Source organism: Selaginella moellendorffii, unplaced genomic scaffold (assembly GCF_000143415.4).
Source record: "Selaginella moellendorffii unplaced genomic scaffold, v1.0 SELMOscaffold_8, whole genome shotgun sequence".
In the NCBI taxonomy this organism is placed as follows: domain Eukaryota; kingdom Viridiplantae; phylum Streptophyta; class Lycopodiopsida; order Selaginellales; family Selaginellaceae; genus Selaginella; species Selaginella moellendorffii.
Genome location: NW_003314269.1, coordinates 3,644,400 through 3,662,811, shown reverse-complemented (window position 1 = coordinate 3,662,811; position 18,412 = coordinate 3,644,400). Strand labels below are relative to the sequence as shown.

At 45.6% G+C, this 18,412-nt stretch overlaps 5 protein-coding genes across 6 annotated transcripts; 4 read left to right on the top strand and 1 right to left on the bottom strand.

Moving 5' to 3' along the window:
- The first annotated feature begins 4,437 nt into the window (after positions 1-4,437).
- Positions 4,438-5,463, top strand: LOC9632609 (protein RKD2). Its single transcript, XM_024672157.1, has 2 exons — positions 4,438-4,989; positions 5,257-5,463. The coding sequence occupies exons 1-2, from the start codon at positions 4,438-4,440 to the stop codon at positions 5,461-5,463; spliced, it is 759 nt and encodes a 252-aa protein (XP_024527925.1).
- A 231-nt stretch (positions 5,464-5,694) lies between these two features.
- Positions 5,695-7,777, top strand: LOC9636106 (nucleosome assembly protein 1;1). 2 transcript variants are annotated; one of them, XM_002967487.2, is made up of 12 exons: positions 5,695-5,969; positions 6,029-6,072; positions 6,132-6,227; positions 6,278-6,370; positions 6,423-6,501; positions 6,565-6,626; positions 6,681-6,806; positions 6,867-6,925; positions 6,976-7,153; positions 7,235-7,278; positions 7,342-7,528; positions 7,583-7,777. In XM_002967487.2, the coding sequence occupies exons 1-12, from the start codon at positions 5,858-5,860 to the stop codon at positions 7,658-7,660; spliced, it is 1,158 nt and encodes a 385-aa protein (XP_002967533.2). In that variant the 5' UTR covers positions 5,695-5,857; the 3' UTR covers positions 7,661-7,777. The 2 variants fall into 2 exon arrangements, with proteins under 2 accessions (XP_002967533.2, XP_024527849.1); XM_024672081.1 differs by having other exon boundaries at positions 6,423-6,626.
- Positions 7,778-7,805: 28 nt separating this feature from the next.
- Positions 7,806-8,385, bottom strand: LOC9632608 (60S acidic ribosomal protein P2A). Its single transcript, XM_002967124.2, has 3 exons — positions 8,235-8,385; positions 7,961-8,187; positions 7,806-7,901 (listed from the first exon to the last, which is right to left on the bottom strand). The coding sequence occupies exons 1-3, from the start codon at positions 8,320-8,322 to the stop codon at positions 7,875-7,877; spliced, it is 342 nt and encodes a 113-aa protein (XP_002967170.2). The 5' UTR covers positions 8,323-8,385; the 3' UTR covers positions 7,806-7,874.
- Positions 8,386-11,116: 2,731 nt separating this feature from the next.
- LOC9632607 (NAC domain-containing protein 105) lies at positions 11,117-12,744 on the top strand. The gene is made up of 3 exons (XM_024672021.1): positions 11,117-11,294; positions 11,415-11,692; positions 11,798-12,744. Exons 1-3 carry the CDS (start codon positions 11,117-11,119, stop codon positions 12,377-12,379), a joined length of 1,038 nt encoding a protein of 345 aa, XP_024527789.1. The 3' UTR covers positions 12,380-12,744.
- A 3,489-nt stretch (positions 12,745-16,233) lies between these two features.
- Positions 16,234-18,342, top strand: LOC9632605 (3-oxoacyl-[acyl-carrier-protein] synthase I, chloroplastic). Its single transcript, XM_002967484.2, has 8 exons — positions 16,234-16,465; positions 16,536-16,894; positions 16,951-17,382; positions 17,438-17,611; positions 17,684-17,797; positions 17,853-17,954; positions 18,011-18,077; positions 18,141-18,342. Exons 1-8 carry the CDS (start codon positions 16,321-16,323, stop codon positions 18,206-18,208), a joined length of 1,461 nt encoding a protein of 486 aa, XP_002967530.2. The 5' UTR covers positions 16,234-16,320; the 3' UTR covers positions 18,209-18,342.
- Positions 18,343-18,412: the final 70 nt, after the last annotated feature.

Sequence of the window (18,412 nt, the reverse complement as noted above, 5' to 3'; positions counted from 1 at the left end):
ACACACATAAGCTTATTATACTTCCCTTTTCTCACAAAAAATTATTATTTTGGATGTTATGATTATATTGAGTTATATTGGTTATAACAACCAAACTACTTGAAACATCAAAAGCTATAAATGACTATTGAATTGTACTCCTTTAGGCATGGCTCTCTTTTTTCTCTTTTCTAGACCAAAGAAGGCTATGTAAGAGGCCACTCTTATTACCATGATAATCATCATAAATCTGAATTGGGATTCTTATTTGTGATATATGTAAAATATCTAAGCATACTCTAGGATATTCCTCAATCATGATTTTTTGCCTTTAAACTTTTCTCTTTAGTGTATTAACAATATAAACCTTTGTTTAAATTTCAAGTGTAAAGTTCATCAAGAGAAGAAGAACTAAACACAAAAGCATTAGGTTTTAGAGCTTGAGATGACAGTTCTAAAGCATCTATGGGAATACTTGGCTAATAAGTTATAGATACAATCCCCCAAGTCATAAATCATTACATTATTGTTGGTAGTCATTTATGGCATCCTTATAATAGCCTTATGGCTGACACAAAGAACTAGAGCACACCCATGGACTTCAAATCTCAATTGTTCACTAGTGTGAAATAAAAGTTATACTCTTCCTTAAGATCTATAGCATCTAATGCACATTCTTTAAGTTATTATTCTTACACAAGAAGTACTTCCCATTCAATTGATAATGCTTTGAGAAGTATAAAAGAAGGTGAGGAAAGATGATGTCTAGGTGCTAGCTGTACTTTAAAACCAGGAATAAGTTTTATGTTTGTCATCCTAAAAAAAATGTAATACTCTTTTATTATGATTTCTTTTACCTTGTTTGTTAATTGTTTTTGGTGTTTTATAAATTATAATAGACTTGGAAGAAACTTAACATCTTAAGGTGTATACTAGCAAAAAACACACTACCTCTTATGTAAATATGCCCTATGGAAATTTAAGTATTTATCACCATTAAAAGAGGCAGCCTCAAGAGGAGCTTTTTGGTATGCTTTTAATTCATATATAAATTTAAAGCATCATTATTTTAAAACCTCATGAGAAAGATTTTTATTTATTTTATGTTTCTGAGTTGAAGGGACATTAAGGACCATTACCACTTTCTACAATACCTATACCAAATGTGCTCTTAAAGATAGAATATTGTTATTTCTATAAAGGATTGTAGAGTAGGATGTATACTAGTAGCACCATAACTAATGGGATGAAGCTGATTTATCCTATGACACTTGAATATCTGATGTGGAGTTGAATCAGTTGCTTATCCTTTTCCAACAAGTTCATAAGGTGAATGATGTGAGTATTGGGTTGCAAGGTGGTGAGAATATGTTATATTACTTTTTATATTCCTTTCTCTCTCTTCCTTTTATGACTAGTTTCTCTTTCCTCTTCCTTTTGAGACTTTGGTATATTGTTCTAAGATCTAACAATATGATTGGTGGTTTTGATTGCTTCCATAGCCTCAATATATTGTACTAGGTGAAAGTGGTGCCCAAAGAAGACCATTACACAAGCTAACCATTCAGATAATGTAAAATAATATCAACCTCATATATGAGAGGAACTTAAAGAGTGGACTGAGGAATTTGTTGTTTTGGACCTGCTTAATGATTATCCAATATGGGTGTATCAAAGTGTTATAACAATGACTAACATGTCAAATTAGGCCATCAAATATAACATTTATTAGGCAATAATCTGGATTTCTAGGATATCATGCCACACCATGGACTTTGGCTGCCTACCACTTTGGGGCACATCAGATGCTAATAGTGTATAGCCATCATATAAACTGCTAGACTATTATCTACAGTAGGTTCTATGATACCTTCAGGGGATAGATCAAATTAGGTAGAGTGACATAAAGCCTTGCAATGGGGATTTTTGGGATCTCTTGATCGTGATGCTTCAAATAAGGTTTAACACATCACGAGCAGGATGCATGCTCTGGTGGTTTAAGTTAGAGAAGGGTCATGCCCTAAGATATGGCTTGGAAAACAGATTAGGGTCTTGGCGATCAAATGGAGTAGCATCCTAGGGAGAGTCTCATGATCCTTATAATAGGTGGTTTTAGCTTCATAGAGGAGTCACCCATAAGGACCATGAGTAGTACAAATTGTTTTGTAATGTTTTTAGTCCCTATGAATCAGGTTAGCCAAAAGAGAGAGGGAACAATGCACCATATATGACAATTGCTGGTTGTCAAACATTCACTCATATAAATCAATCGAACACTACAGGAGATTCAACCATCCTAGGAGCTAAAAGTCACTGGCATTGTTTCTTTCAAAGAATATCCAGATGGAGAAGCATGCATTTGGACAAGCCTGTGCATCATCCTTGGAATTTCACCCTCGGATCGGTTGTCTCCCTCTTCCTATGGCGATGATTCTTCCTTCTGGAGGGATTCCAGTGCTTCATCATCAGTGAACATTGCGAAGCAGGAGTTAATTCATGTCGCCCTCATCCTGGATCTCGCATCTGGAGCTCTTGATCCACTGGACATTGGCAAAGCCATCAAGGGGCGGGAGAGGATTTGGAAATGATTGGCAGGGATGGTGTCGTCAAATTCGTGAAATTCTGGCGAAAAACTGGGCGGCTGCTGAGAAATGCGATGCGCCTCCATCGTTTATCAGCTCCAGGGCCACCAAACAACCAACAAGGAGGATTTTTGCAAGGGCCGGCGTCTCCATTACACTTTCCAATATCAAAGATTTCCTCTACAGTGGATAGATTTGACAGCGTTTTAGTGACCATAGGAAACGCTCAGAAGTACACAAAAGTTTGTGCCAATTTAAATCTGAATATTTGCCATACAATGCTCCTTTTCTCCTTATTTAGATATTCAACAAGGTTAGAGCTATGGAGCATGCTGCTTGTGCAGAGAGGCTACCGCCATTGTTCTCACTGCAATTCTCGACAAAAGAGAAGATGTAACTTAAAGCAAGCGTTAGAATCCAGGGTTGGAGCCGACTAGTTTTGCCATCAGCATGGATGACATGGTATATTTTACTTTTCAGCATTTCCAGGCCTTTCCTTTTGTTTTTTCTTGTTGCAGCCAACAGATCGTGCCTGCATCGCATCCGAGTACACAGACAAATCCATCACCTTAAAGGTGACTCGTTGGATTTCGTCTACGTCGAATCGCATTATAAGATTCATGAACACGTTCACTTTTTTCCTTTCGGGAGCAATAGTGATGCTGTGAATTCTACCAGGTTGGGAGGCCTCTCTTGTTCGGCCCGGCCATCGATGGCGAACAAGGCGTGTGAAAGTGCTAGACATGCTCAAGCAGGAGCTGAGAAGCACCATGACAATTGCTGGTTGCCCAACACTCGCTCAAATAACCTGATCAAGCGTTCAAACGCCATCCAGCAAGCTCTAAATAACAATCGAGCATTCACTGCTTGCATTCTTTCTGTTCCTGTCAAGAAATATTGTGTGAGAAGAAAACATGTGATCTTTGATTGTCTGGTGGCATCGGCCACACGAAGTTCCGCCTCTCACAATCCTCGAACATGTTGATCCGCCATGGAACTTGCGCGATGATCTTGTCTGCGAGAGCACGACGGGCTCCTTCCGTAAGATCTGGTGAGCACGGTGCTGAGAGAGCACACGCCCCTCAGCAACCTCTTGTCATGTGGTTCAACGAGCTCGACAGATTCACGCCGCGCGATCAGGTGAGCTTCACGGTGGTTACGTCCTCCGGTACCCGATGGTGACCTCGGCCTCCTGGAACGCGGGGTCCGCGTGCTCGAAATGGTGTCACAGGAATCTCTCCTGGATCTGGAGCGGCTGGATGGGATCCGCCACGAACATTGCGAAGCAAACCGTCCTGGTGCTGGCCATGGTGCTGCTGGGCGGCTTGAGCACCGAAGCTCGCGTATGCGACCACGATTCCCCTGCAAACTCCCTGGTAATCCATGTCCGCCTCGTCCTGGATCTCGAATCCGGAGCCCATCGACTCAAAGGATCTCGAGATTCGCGCTCTTCCAGGCGCCAAATGGTGTGGAGTTTCGAGAGTTTGCTGCGCGGTGAGGCAATTGAGCGTCTCTGGGAAGATCTCTTGCGAGGGCAGCGCTTTGATCCATTGTCGTCAGCAGGGCAATTTCAAAGCCCAGGGGGCGGGAGAGGGAGGGATGAACAGCAGGGGAATTTCAAAGAAAGTATCTACGCATAGCAAAACATACATCTTAGACCGTATTTGATTATTAAGGGCTAATGTTACTAAAACCACAGGTCAAACCCAGCTTGTTTTTTTTGAACCAGATGCCACGCTGGCAGGTTGTAGCATAACGGCGGCAGTGGAACACCAAGCACCACCGCTACCGAAATACCCTCCTGTCTATAGGTAGAGACCACACACACGCTCTCTCAAAGTTTCTAGGTCATTCTTTCCCTTGCATCAAGCCAGCGATGGCAATCTCTGAGTCCTCTTCCGAGTCCGACTTGGTTCTTTCGCCAATTCCGAGCTCCGTCTTCGCAACTGCATTTCACGAGCACGCTAGCGACATCGATGGGCAGCTCCTCCTCGACCCGTCGTTCGTCGAATCTGTTTTCGATGGTGATGGGATGCTCATCGATGGTTTCTACACCGATTCTAGCTTCGCTTCATTTCTCGCTCCCACTCCTGCACTGCAGCCGCAAACTCTCTCTTCGCCTCTCAGCCTCAGCGATGAGAGCAGTAGCAGCCAGACTACTCTCGTCGAGGAGAACGGCCAGAACGTTCCTGTCAATCGCCAGCGCAGGCAGCGATCGGCGCGATCGCCCAAGTCGGGCCCGACGGAGAGGATGCTGGAAATCACACCGGACGAGCTCGCTTGCTACTATGCTATGCCCATCACGGAGGCGTCCAAGAAGCTCAAGGTCGGGCTCACGGTCCTCAAGAAGCGGTGCCGCGAGTTTGGGATCCCGCGGTGGCCGCATCGCAAGCTCAAGAGCCTGGATGGCCTCATTCACAATATACAGGTAACCATCGCGAGATCCTTTCTTCAACCCATGGGAAACATGGATGAAGAAAGGATCATTTCTTCATCCCGATTCCATTGATCCTTCTTTCATGTTTCTTTGATTTTTTCTCGATTCCATCTTCATCCCTGTATGTTTCTCGATTCCATGGATCCTCTCCATGTTTCTCTTTCATGTTTCTTATTCCATCTATCCTTTCTTCATCCCTGTATGTTTCTCGATTCCATGGATCGTCTCCATCTTTTGATATGTTTCTCGTGTCTACAGGAGCTGTCCAAAGAGAGCCCGAGCTCGGGGAAGAAGAAATTCGAGGACGCGGTGAGCGAGCTCGAGGTGCAGAAACGGAATATGCAAGCAAACCCCGCGGTTGATCTATCGGATGACACAAAGAGGCTTCGCCAGGCATGCTTCAAGCAGAGCTATAAGCAGCGCCGACAAGCTCTTGCCAGGCTTGAGGAAGACGACGAAGAATAAACAAAGAGCTTGGGGTGTGTTTTTTTTCTTCTTCGTGGTTCTTTCTCAAGTAGTTATTTCAAATGTCCAAAACGAAACTCTCCGTGTGATGATTGTTAGAATGATTAGCACCAAGAACTACCAAACGAAGACAAGTAGCTACATTCTTGCGCGAAAGGTGACGTTACATTCCTTTCGTTCCGAGAGAGAGAGAGAAAGATATTTAGGGCACGGAGTTTTAGGGCTCTGTTTTAGGGTTTTGCCGAAACAAGAAAAAGATCCTAGGCCCGTATATATTCTTCTTTTAGGGCAGTCAGTGCCAGGGCGAGCGCAAGTAGGCGGCGACACCACCGGCAAGCCTCCTGTGTGCTACTCGTTCCCCTCGCGCTCGCTAGCGGCGGCTAGGGTTTCAAGGATGAGTAGCGAGCAGGGCGCTGGAGGCGGCGGCAACGGCGGTGGCAAGGAGCAGCAGATTTCGGCCTTCTCGGTGGGGGATTTGGGCGGCGCGTTGCCTGGCGGCACTGGAAGTGAGTGTTCTTGGCTGGAATCCTCGAAATATTTTGCTCATTTTTGCTGTTTGTGGCAGCTTTCACCGCGGCGGACCGCGCGGGGCTCGTCAATGCGCTCAAGGTACGCTGTCCGGCACGGGATTTCTATGGTTAAGAATGGGAATGAAATTTCTTTATCAGGACAAACTCCAATATCTTGCTGGGCAGTCTTCAGGTTATGTGGAATCGCTGAGCCCGAAAGTGAAGAAGCGGGTCCAAGCACTGCAGGATTTGCAGGTTTGTGTTTTCATCGATGGGCTTTCTTTAACAATGGCTCTTTCACACAGAAACAACACGATGAGGTTGAGATGAAGTTTAGAGAGGAGAGGGCGATTTTGGAGGCAAAGTATCAGAAGCTTTATGCTCCCTTCTACGCGAAGGTATACTTTCTCAGTGGAATTGTCGACGAGACTTATTCTGTCCTGGTCACAGCGATTTGAAATTGTCACCGGTGCTGTGGATGTTGACGACAACAAGGGCGAGGCCGAAGCCGAAGCTAAGACCGAAGAAGGTTTGGCTAAGTTCCTTCTTTCACGGGTGTGTTCTTACCTTGTTTCTTCTTTATCTATTGTAGAGAATGGGGTCCCGGAATTCTGGCTCACGGCTATGAAGTCCAATGAAGTTCTGGGCATGCAAGTGGGTATCTCTTTAGATTCACCAGACCTGGTTTACTGACATTTCGATTTTTAGATTACTGAACGAGACGAGGGAGCACTAAAGTTCCTGAAGGAGATTAAGTGGTGCAACTTGGAAAGCCCGAAAGGGTTCCGTCTTGATTTTTACTTCGATACGAATCCCTACTTCAGGAATTCAGTGGTAAGTTGTTTTGTGGAATTCGTTCTCCGTCGGTTGATGCTAACAAATGAAGCGAAACAGCTGAGCAAGACGTACCACATGGTGGACGAGGACGAGCCTATCCTTGAGCGTGCTATCGGGTAGGATGTCGTGCTTTTCCTGTTGTTTCCCTGAAACAATGTTACAACAGGACGGAAATCGAGTGGCATGCCGGGAAGAATCTAACTCAGAAGATTTTGAAGAAGAAGCCAAAGAAGGGAGCGAAGAATACCAAGCCGGTCACAAAGACAGAACAGTGTGACAGCTTCTTCAACTTCTTCAGTCCGCCTCTAGTGCCAGACGACGATGACGACATCGATGCGACTGATGTAAGTTTTCGACTACGTACAGCACATAATGCGGATATAACATTTCTCCTTTCCTCTCGTTTCCTTTCTTCGGTTTGACAGGCTGAACAACTGCAGGACTTGATGGAACAGGACTACGAGATTGGGTGAGTGAAAGTGAAAAGTCCGTTTTCTGGTCGTCGCTAAGCTCTGGTGCTATGCAACTACAGATCGACCATCAAGGAGAAGATTATTCCCCACGCAGTTTCGTGGTTCACTGGCGAGGCCTTGCAAGGGGACGAGTATGAAGACGTGGATGACGAGAACGACACGGAAAGCGATGACGAGGAGGAGGACGATGAGGAGGAGGAGGATGAGGAGGACGAAGAGGAGGAAGACGAAGGAAGCGCACGCAAGGTAGAGTTTTGGTTTTCTTTATTCATCCATAGCTAAGATTCTTTGTCAATGTAGCCGGCGGCTCCTCGGACAAAGGCTGCGGTGAAGAAGCAGGCTAGTGGCGACCAGCCCCCAGAATGCAAGCAACAGTGACAAACCGGTTGTCATCCTACTCACAGGCAGTTTGGTATTTCCATTTGTTTTGGAGAGTCATGAAGTTTCTCGAATTTTTGTAGACGGCATCTATGTTTAAGTTCGATGATTTCTCTATGTTTGATGATCCAACTTGATTCAACAATTGCAAGAAACAAAATGGATTGATTGATTTTCAATCTATAGTAAAAACTTCCAAAACAAGAGATCCACGCTATTCGAACAAGCTAAATCCCATGTCCTGTAAGGCGAGGCAATTCTTTGTGTTAGCGCGCAAGAGAGAAGAAGGAAGCAACTTACGTCATCGGATTCCTCTTTCTCTTCCTCCTTTGGTGCTTCCTTGGCAGCCTCGGGGGCGGCGGCGGCGGAGGAGGCAGCGGGGGCAGCGGCCGCCACGGCGCCGCCAGCGCCGCCGCTGGGAACCGACGCAAACTTGTCCCTTCCCTCGGCGATTAGCTCCACAATGTCCTTGCCCTCGAGCTCGCTCATCAGATGCGAGAGCTTGGTCTCATCGGCCTCGGCTCCCACTGCGTTGGATCGTAAGATTCGTGTTACCTATCGATCGATGGCTTACCTGATGAGAGGATCCCCTTGATGTCGTCCGAGGAGGGGCACTCGTTCCCGCCCAACACCGCGAGGAGATATGCCGCAATCAGCTTCATTGTTGCCGGACGCCGCCTTCTTCCTTCTTGGAACCCTAAAACCTAGATGGAAGGTTTAGGGTTCGAATCTCAAGGGCAGTGTATCTGATGTGGCATTTTTTCTTGCTGATGTGGCAAACACGTCTGCGAGTGACGTGCCATGCGTACCACGTGACAGTGCGAGGAAGTGTGGGTCGGTCGCCGGCCAATCGAGTGCTGGTTGGGGCCGGCATGCCACGTGTCATGCTGTCTTTGTCTTTTGCTGTTTGAGACAACTTGTCGCTTGTGCTTTGATCTTCTTTCTCCGCTCGCAATCAGCTAAAGTTATCTAATGTAATGACGCTTGGCTTGAGGAGAAAAAAATGTAGGGCTGGGCGGTTCTCTAATGCACTTTGCTATGATTCTACAAATCTAGAAAACGATAGATATCATGCAACCAAGCAAGATCGAAAAAAAAACCCCCCAACATTGTTACCAAAGTTGATTTCTCTCTCCCCCATGCTTGAAAAGTTTCTCGAGATGGATGGGATTGACTCCTAGCCTATGGATCGTTCTTGTCACTTCCATACACCTAGAGTCTCAAAGCGTAAGATTCCCTGGGAATATAACACGTCTTGTTTAAGCAAGAAAAATCACTCACACTGTCGGTTGTAAAGGCATGCTGTCGGTTTTTGGGAGCGGGGGATCATTCATGGGTGGCATGAACCCTAAACTAGAAATATCTGCCATCTTTATGATGATTGTGAGAAGCTTCTTCCTTCAATCCCATGGAGACGCAAAGCCCCCCAAGGTGATAGATACGTACACGAATACACCTGAGAATCTCAAAGGAATACTTATACGGCGAGAGAGACGCCTGTGGGCCACGGGATTTTATGGACCTCTTTGATGTGTGCATTATAACCAACCCACCACCCAATTGATATGAATGGACACATTATGGCTAAGCTTTGGTTGCTTTTCAGTTGGTACGGAAAACCTTTGATCAAATGCTTCCTTTTTGTTTGGGAGTGTTAAAATTCACAAGGTTGGTTTGGTTGGTATTTCATGGATAGGCCACTTGACATATCATGGGGCCCATTCTCCGTCACGCGCAGCGTTTGCAGGACCCACGTTTCAACGGGGGTGGCCAGTTTTACGTGTACGGTACATATGAGAATATGCACGGGAATCTTTTCTTGTTTTTTTCTTTTCTTTTGGCGTGTGGAGCCCAAATGTTATGGCATGATTCCCCTCTCTCTTTCCCATTCTTGGAGCTAGCTAGATCGAAGTTGTGGAGAAAAGTTGGTATCCACAGACTTTATAAGAAGGTTGTGGAGAAAGGGGCGCACAAAGCAGCGTTGGAAAATATAATGTTCTTTTGATCTCCGCCGCGTTGTCCAACAGTCAAGTTGCTGCCCCCCTTTTTTTGCCTTTATTTTTTCTTAAAAGATTTCCATCTAGCGCCCGAAAAAGCATAGAATGGAAACATTGGATGAATGAATCGGAATATTGTTGTTGACTAATAGAAGGACTTGTTTCTTGTATATTGACGGGGGCCAACTTGGCAGTGAATGAGTGCCATGGATCTGATCATTTCATATCGCGTAAGGTAATTTCTTTATTTCCAATGAGATTGTTAGGGAGATCCCACACTCAAATGATGAAACCAAAGTGTTTGGGGCAGATGACTTCGCCCAAGAGATTTAAAAGTCAGCTCTAAACATTCCCTTCACGGGAAATTAGGGCAAACGGACAATTTTGAATATGAAACTCGCGCCGGAATTCAAATATTTAAATTCAAATTCCTCGCCTAAATTCTAGGGCTCAATTCTTTCTTTGTTGCTTGCTGGGAGAACGGGGGACCCGCGGAATTGTGTGGCCAATTCGCTCATTGTAAAGCATGATATCGAAAATGACCCGTCCACCCCCTCTCCGGGTTCTGGGTCTCTTTACACACGCGCTTTGCTAAAGACCCCGTCTTGCAATTCCTCTTCGGGTATGTGCTTCGGGCCCCACGCCAAACCGACCACTCACTTTACTCGCCGAGGACGCACAACTTGAACGCGTGGCGGGGCTGTGGCCGTCGGATGGACGATCCTACGCTACTCATTGCTTCGCCGTCCACCGTTCACCCCTTTCCGCCATCGCCGATACCTTCTTATAATGTTCTTCGCGCTCGTTTCGTGTTGATTTTTGTCCAGGCTCTCGCTCGATCAATCGCATTTCATCCCAAGGTTCTTTTGATTTTTTCTTTCGTTCTCGTTTGGTTTCGTTCTTGGTTCTTCGTGGTTCTTTCTCTTTTGATCGACGAGCATTCATTTCGGCCATTTTTTTCTTTTGATTTGTTCCTTTTTCTGGGATTTTAAACTTGGATCGTCGAGTGAGCGTGGCGACCCCTTGTGTTTCTTTTTCTCGCCGTGCTTGGCGTTGCAACTACCGTCAAGTTTAGCTCGTTCATTCTTTGGGTCGTGCTCAGCTCAGCACACATTAGTTTTTCTTCGCATGCGTGGCGCCACAATCTTTGGGATCAAGCGATCACTCTCATTTCCCTCTCGAAGGCCAATTCACAAGCTATACAACGCACGCAAGGACGAGTTCTTCTCTCCCGGAATTCTTACCTTCTTCGACTTCTAGGATCCAATCTCTCGCTCTCGCCGATTTTTATAAACTTTGTGGAATCGTCTACTGCATGAAAGCTGGGTCAACCGATCGATTTCTTGTGCTTCATTGATTGGAATTAAAATGGAGGGCAACAAATCTGTCCAGAAAGGCTAGTCTCCCTCGAACTTCTCATGGATATACCCAAGTTTTCATCTTTTTTTCTCTTGCAGATATGTCATCAAGCATCCAACTCAGTGGAACTTCTTCTGTTCCTCCTGGCTTTCGATTTCATCCCACCGACGAAGAACTCGTGGGTTACTACTTGGCCAAGAAAGTGGCCGCGAGCAAAATTGATTTGGATGTCATCCGCGAGATCGACTTGTACAAGCTGGAGCCATGGGATCTTCAAGGTAAGACGGTCATCCCTCAAGCTTCTCATTTCGGAAAAAAAAAACCGTTCTTTGGAAGTCTTTGCGTTCTAAATGTCTCTTCTCTCACTGCCATCGATGAATTGCGTTTGCCACACACAGAACGGTGCCGAATTGGCTCCGCGGAGCAGCACGAGTGGTACTTCTTCAGCCACAAAGACAAGAAATACCCGACCGGGACGAGGACCAACAGAGCCACCGGTGCAGGATTTTGGAAGGCCACTGGGCGAGACAAGCCAATCTTTGCTCGCGTCTCCAAATTGATCGGCATGAGGAAGACGCTGGTTTTCTACAAAGGTCGAGCTCCAAACGGGCAGAAATCGGACTGGATAATGCACGAGTATCGCCTGGAGGATGATATCAACAACACTGCAACAAACGTAAGCTAAAAAAAATGAGAGAGAGAGAGAGAAGAAGAAACTTTAGATATGATTCACTGTGTCAATTGTGTGATCGCTTCTCTCACTCTTATTTTGCAATGGCAGGAAGAAGGCTGGGTGGTCTGCCGAGTTTTCAGGAAACGCAACGTTGTCAAGAAGCCGAGCAGTGACTTCGACGGGGCCTGCTGCTACGATCCGGAAGAAAATATGGACAAGATGTATAGCAGCAACAGCAGTTTTGTCAAGCAAGAGTTGGAGAGCGCCGGTATCTACTTCCCATTTGCGTTTGATCACTCGCTGCCGCACCTCGAGAGCCCCAAGAGAGCAAGCCCCATGAGCTACAATCCTCCTCCGGAAGATCATGAGCACCACCACGATTTGATCAAAGCTTCCTCCTACATCGACAACGAGCTAGAAGAACTGGTCCACAAGACGTTTAGTGGCGGCGGAACACAGGCCCCGGCAGAGACTAGCTTTCATGGTTTCAGCGACGAAATGGTGCCGCCATCCTGGGAGGATCCCGAGAGAATGCTCTCCTCCCAAGTGGCTGGAGTTCACGAGGACGAGTTCTCCAAAGAATCACGGCTGGGCAACTTGGACAGTCTGGTGGAACGCATGAACAGGGGGCAGCAGCTGCAACAGCCAGATTACTCGTATGATGTTGATCTCTGGGGATTTACCAGGTAGCCCGCGGATGACATCACACAGGCCTGGATACTTTCTCTCTCCCCACTTCATCCAGTCGATCGATGAATCGAGCTTGTTTCTTTCTTGGTTTCCCAGAAGAGATGGATGAACTTCGTGCTGGTGGTTACTTATTATACTTTTCTCGACAAAACAGGTACCTTCCCATCCAGTTTGCTGGCTTTTGTTACGCCCTCCTCTCCGTTTCTCTTCCTTCGGTGGTTTCCTGGATTTCAGAGAGAGCCTGGAAGTGAATGAAACGAACGCTGTTTTCTGTCCTGCGCTGTGGATCACTTCCATATTATTATTATTATCAATATGTGATTATATTTTTATGACTAATTCAGCAATTGATCATGGTCAGTTTATATTCGTCCTTGAAGCATGAGATACTTGTAAAGGTACTTAGCCAGGAGCGGTACAGCATAGATTTATTAACTTTTTATTCATAGATTTAAATATATCTAGAAAAAATTTAGTAAATTGCAGTGTGGTACAGCGCTGTGGTAGGCCAAGAAAGGCAAAAACTGGTAGCAGCAAAGGAAGGAGAAAAGAAAAGAATGAAAAAGAATTTCTTGAAGTGGTAGTATGATTGAATTCGAGGCAGAGGTCAGCGTCATGCGGTGGGAGTTTGTCGATTGACACGGTTTGATGATGGCAGCCTCCAAAACTAAAAACCCCACATTACTTTTTAACCTCCACCACCTTTTGTATAAAAGATTAGGTTTTCTTCCTTTAAGCTGGCTAATGTTTCCAAAGGTATCACCACTGCTTTGCAGGCTTTGGGCATGCAAGAGACAAAGCCCTGCGCATGGCCTGGGAAGTGTCATATATTTATCGCTCTATAGCTCATGTTTTCAATCAGATTGTCTATGTCTATATATTATAGACCCCTTTGTAATGTACTGTTGCTCTTTTTTAATCCGTGCGGATCTTAGACGATGCTGATGATGACGAGCGAGCTCTTCGCGTGCATTTGCCATGTGCAAAAGCAGCACTCCCAGAGATCGATCGAATGGATTAGCAGTAACTTCCCCAAAAGCTGCGGTGCGATCTCTATAATAGACACGATGATTCATCAAGGTCACGGGAAGCACTAGTAGTTCTTGTTCTTGCAGGCCACGCCGATTGCTTCTCTCCCATTTTCTTGTTCTTGTTGTGAACACCGGACAAAAGGTGTCAATGTGGCAGAGAGACAAACTTCTCTGGAATCTAAGCTTGCCTGTCAGTTTTCTTCCAGACTTGGCTGTTCGAATCCATCGCAGCGATCAGAACCTGTCGTCTCAACCTTCACACTTTGCTGGGACAGGCTTTTCATTCCAGAGTGTCTGCTTCTTCCAAGTTTCCTATTAACAAAGTCCTTCAGGAATGAGAAGCTTCTAAACAAGATTTCCTGGCAGCTCACATTGGACGATCAGATTTACGACCAAGTAGCTACCAGGCAACTTTTTACAGAAACCAAACCTGAAAAATTCTTTGCTTCCTTCCGTGGGTTGATCCGTGGATTTGTAATGTAATGTGCTGAATGATGTTCTTGAAACCAATGAGCTACAACCATCAACAAAAGAAGCCAACTTTAGGCATAGTGTGGAGCCATGTTTTAACGTAAGAAACAATGAGAGTTTGTGAAACTTGTAGCAGCTAACTCTTCTGTTTCCTTCCTTCAAGAGGGATAAGGTCTCATTGCCAAAGTGAAGGATGGGACCCAAATCTACCTCTCTTTCATTATTAATCTATGGTGACCAAATTTTCCTCAGGTAAAATATACATACAGAAGACCTCTACATAATCTTATTTTGGATGGTTGTTCTTCCTGGCTATGCGGATGCGCGTCCTTGGGCAATTTCCTGATCTCGTTACATGTACGAACGCAATTACACTGCACAGCATTTTGGTAATTGCTCAGATACTAGAACTACCTCAATAGTGCTCATCTCAATGGCTTTGCTGAAGACTGTGGCATGGTTCTTATGCCAAATGGAACACATCAGAACTCAAGAAGACAAGGTGAAGAGAGTTAAAATCAATTAGACGACTTCATTTGGGCACAATAAGATTAGCATGAACATGTATATATATATATATATGAAAAGAGAAGGCTGGTTCTGGGTCTTACCAAGAATCACATATGCTGCATTGAGGGAGGAGAAAGAGGAAGATCTTGTGGATACATTACCAGAGTGGTCTTTGGATTTTGAGGAAGGGGAGATTAGGAGAAATCAAATGGATTAAAAATTACTATTCGAGATGTTGTTGTACTTTGATTTATAGCTTACTTTAGTTTATTTGAAGTTTATTTGAAGGTAAATATTACAATATCTTAAATACTAACATTTTCGGAGAAAAAGGTAAAAGATGAACTAATTTTAAATTACCTATATACTGTAGGTGAGTATATTTAGGGTTTTCATAATGGCTGGTGAGCTTGTCATGGCCAAGTTTCCTCCAGCTTCACTGATTCAATCAAGTTTTACAACTGGAGTTTGATGATGGCGAATGCGAGATTTAAAAATGAATATGCCATTATACCCTTTAAAACCCTAAATCCGACATTGCTGAACTCTCCAAACACTCATGCTGCTTCTGCAGATGGACACATTTTCCATGTCTAGCCTTTTCGTCTTCTAGATTGAAACATATGGTTGTATGTGCTTCTTTGGCTATCGAAGGTTTTTTTTTCCATCAGGAGAATGGATTGATCAAACTTTGAGGCTCATGGATTCGAATCAATTGGTGAGCTTTTTTTCTTATTCTCAGCTAAACCATTCACTATAGATACGAAGGTTGTGAGGGTGTTTGAGGCTCCCACCACATTTCTAGACACGCTCGATCTTCTCACAAGCTTGAGTAGTAACGAGGAGGTTAGGCACGTGGGAGCAAAAATGTCTGCACTCGCCTTGTCTAAAAAATCAATGCACACAGAAGGTTTGAGAAAAGAATGGTTCTCTCTTGCAAGCGATGCAAACCAGAATTCCTATCATCTAGTGACACCAATTACCTTGACGCTCACTCGTTCCATGGGGAAAAAAACCTGTAGTCAATCACATAGCACACTGGAGCTATAAGTCAGGTACTTCACTAATTTTCTTATTGACTACCCTTACAAACTCAGGCATGATGTATGGTGCTTTAACTGCAAAGGAATGCTTAAGTTTATTACTTACAAGGATATTTTTCTTGTTTTTATTGTTACCTCAATCTTTGTCTCCCAGGACTGTCTTCTTTGGCATCTGCGTCCTGTGAAGATCATCAAAGGCGCATGTCCCTAGAAGCTCTTCAGCACCAGAAACTCTGTCCAGTCGATTGTGCAAATCTCCTATGGATCCCAGCGACAATGACGAGTGTAAGTTTGTCTATTCTCTTTTGCTTCATTTTCAGTTTCTTCTTTTCTCAAGAAGGTACCATCTCTATCATTGAGGCAGCTGAAGGCATCCTTGCGTGTCATGGACAACTATGCGTTTCCAGACGATGAGAAGCAAGTTCCTTGATGCTCAATTTATTTCTTTTGCTTTGTTGCTGAGTCGTTTCTTTGGAGCGATGATACAAGTGTATGTTCTTGTCATTTAGATCATTGCTACATTCGCTGAAGACTACCCAAGCTTATGATATTACTGCTGCCTCAATATGCTTGAACGAGATCAACAGCATGGTTGCAACGCTGGCCGGCACTGTCCAGGATGAGGAGCACCAGTGATTAAAAGTGGAAATTACAAGCCAAAATTCCTAGAAAATAAAAGCATTTGGTGAGAATTGCTAATTATAATGCTTTTTTAAATAAAATAAAATAGAATCAAACGATGCCATTCCAAGCTTTCCAAGGACACGTGGACGGATGGGGTTTGACTATAACGCCGGGCCATCGAGGCCGCTGTTACATGCTGCGTCTAAAGCCCGGGGCCTCGCCACTCTTTCTCCTCGTCGAGGCGCTCATACCCTAGGCGGTCATGGCGATGGCTCCCCACGCACCAGCGGCGTCGGCATTCCTCGCCCAGTCGGAGCTCGTCCCAGCTCGCGATCTCGCCGCGCTTGGAGGAGGAGGAGGAGCTTCTTCGAATTCCCCGCTGCCGCCCGCGGGTCGCCTCAAGATTGGTGAGTTCTTCATGCAATGCATGCGCTTTTCCCTGGAAATTTCGGGCTTTTGATCGATCCCCACTGCCAGGCCGCGCTAGAAAATGCCGTGCCATGGCGTCGGCGGCCACCGCCGCGGCTCCAAAGCGCGAGACCGATCCCAAGAAGAGGGTGGTGATCACGGGAATGGGACTCGTCTCGGTGTTTGGAAACGATGTGGACACGTACTACGACAAGCTCCTGGATGGGCAGAGTGGAGTCGGGCTGATCGATCGCTTCGATGCCTCCCAGTTCCCTACCAAGTTTGCGGCACAGATTCGTGACTTCTCGGCGAAAGGCTACATTGATGGCAAGAACGATCGCCGGCTGGATGACTGCCTCAGGTATGGAATTGTTGGTGGAAAGAGAGCTCTGGAGCACGCTGATCTTGGAGGAGACAAGCTCGATAAGGTAGCAAACCTCTCTCTTTTGTTCTTGTTTTCTAAAGGAGCAATTTTTCTTACCAGGTTGACAAGCAAAGAGTGGGCGTACTCATTGGCTCCGGAATGGGAGGGCTCTCAGTTTTCTCTGATGGAGTCCAGTCGCTGATCGAGAAGGGATATAGACGGATCACTCCGTTTTTCATTCCTTACTCGATTACCAACATGGCATCGGCATTGCTGGCTATAGAGCTGGGACTTATGGGGCCAAACTACTCGATTTCTACTGCCTGTGCCACCTCGAATTACTGCTTCTATGCGGCAGCAAACTCCATTCGTAGAGGTGAAGCTGACGTGATGGTGGCCGGAGGCACCGAAGCAGCGATCATTCCAGTCGGCTTGGGTGGCTTTGTCGCATGCAGAGCGTTGTCGCAACGCAACTCCGATCCACAGACCGCGTCGAGACCGTGGGACAAAGGCCGAGAAGGATTTGTCATGGGTGAAGGCTCTGGAGTTTTGGTAAGTTCCGTGATGCTTTCTGTACTCGGTGATCGATTATAAGCTCTCTTTGCAGGTGATGGAGAGCCTAGAGCATGCCATGAAGCGTGGAGCGCCAATCTATGGCGAGTATCTTGGTGGTGCGGTAACTTGCGACGCTCACCACATGACAGATCCTCGGGCGGATGGTCTGGGCGTGTCAACTTGCATCTCGAAAAGCCTCGAAGATGCCGGAGTTTCTCCCGAGGAGGTAAAAGACATTTCTTTTTTGTTTCTTATAAAGACATTTCGCCATTTTTTTGTCGCCTGCGACTTTGTCCAGGTAAATTACATCAACGCTCATGCTACTTCAACGGTGGTCGGCGACTTGGCCGAGATCAATGCCATCAAGAAGGTCTTCAGCGAATCCAGCGACATAAAGATAAATGCAACAAAGGTTAGTAGCATATCGTATTCTTGCAGATACGTTATCAAAAATCTATTTGATGCAGTCTATGATCGGCCACTGTCTCGGGGCCGCTGGTGGACTGGAGGCGATTGCCGTGATCAAAGCCATTACCACTGGCTGGCTCCATCCTTCAATCAACCAATTCGTAAGCTTTTGCTGCTACTTAAGTTAAACACTGCCTCGTTTTTCTCCTTTGTCTAGGACCCAGAGCCCTCCGTGCCATTTGATCGCGTCGCAAACGTGAAGAAACAGCACGAAGTAAACGTTGGTGAGTCGCAATTTGCGTTTCTCTCTCTCGAAGCTAGTGTGCTCACGTTCAAATTTTGTGCAGCTATTTCGAACTCGTTTGGATTCGGTGGACACAATTCCGTCGTTGTCTTCGCTCCATTCAAGCCTTGAACGCTAAGAACCTGAAAGAAAGAGAGGGGAGGATCACACACTACAGCACACGGCTGCTCGCAGCAAGCTTCATTTTTGTTAGAGAACAGACCGATGACAGCAGAATAAAGAGCGGATAAATTCTTTGAAAGAAATCTTCCTTCGAGGTATCGAAATCCCTTCGTGACTGTGCGCCCCGCGCGAGGAAGACGCGAACGGAACTTG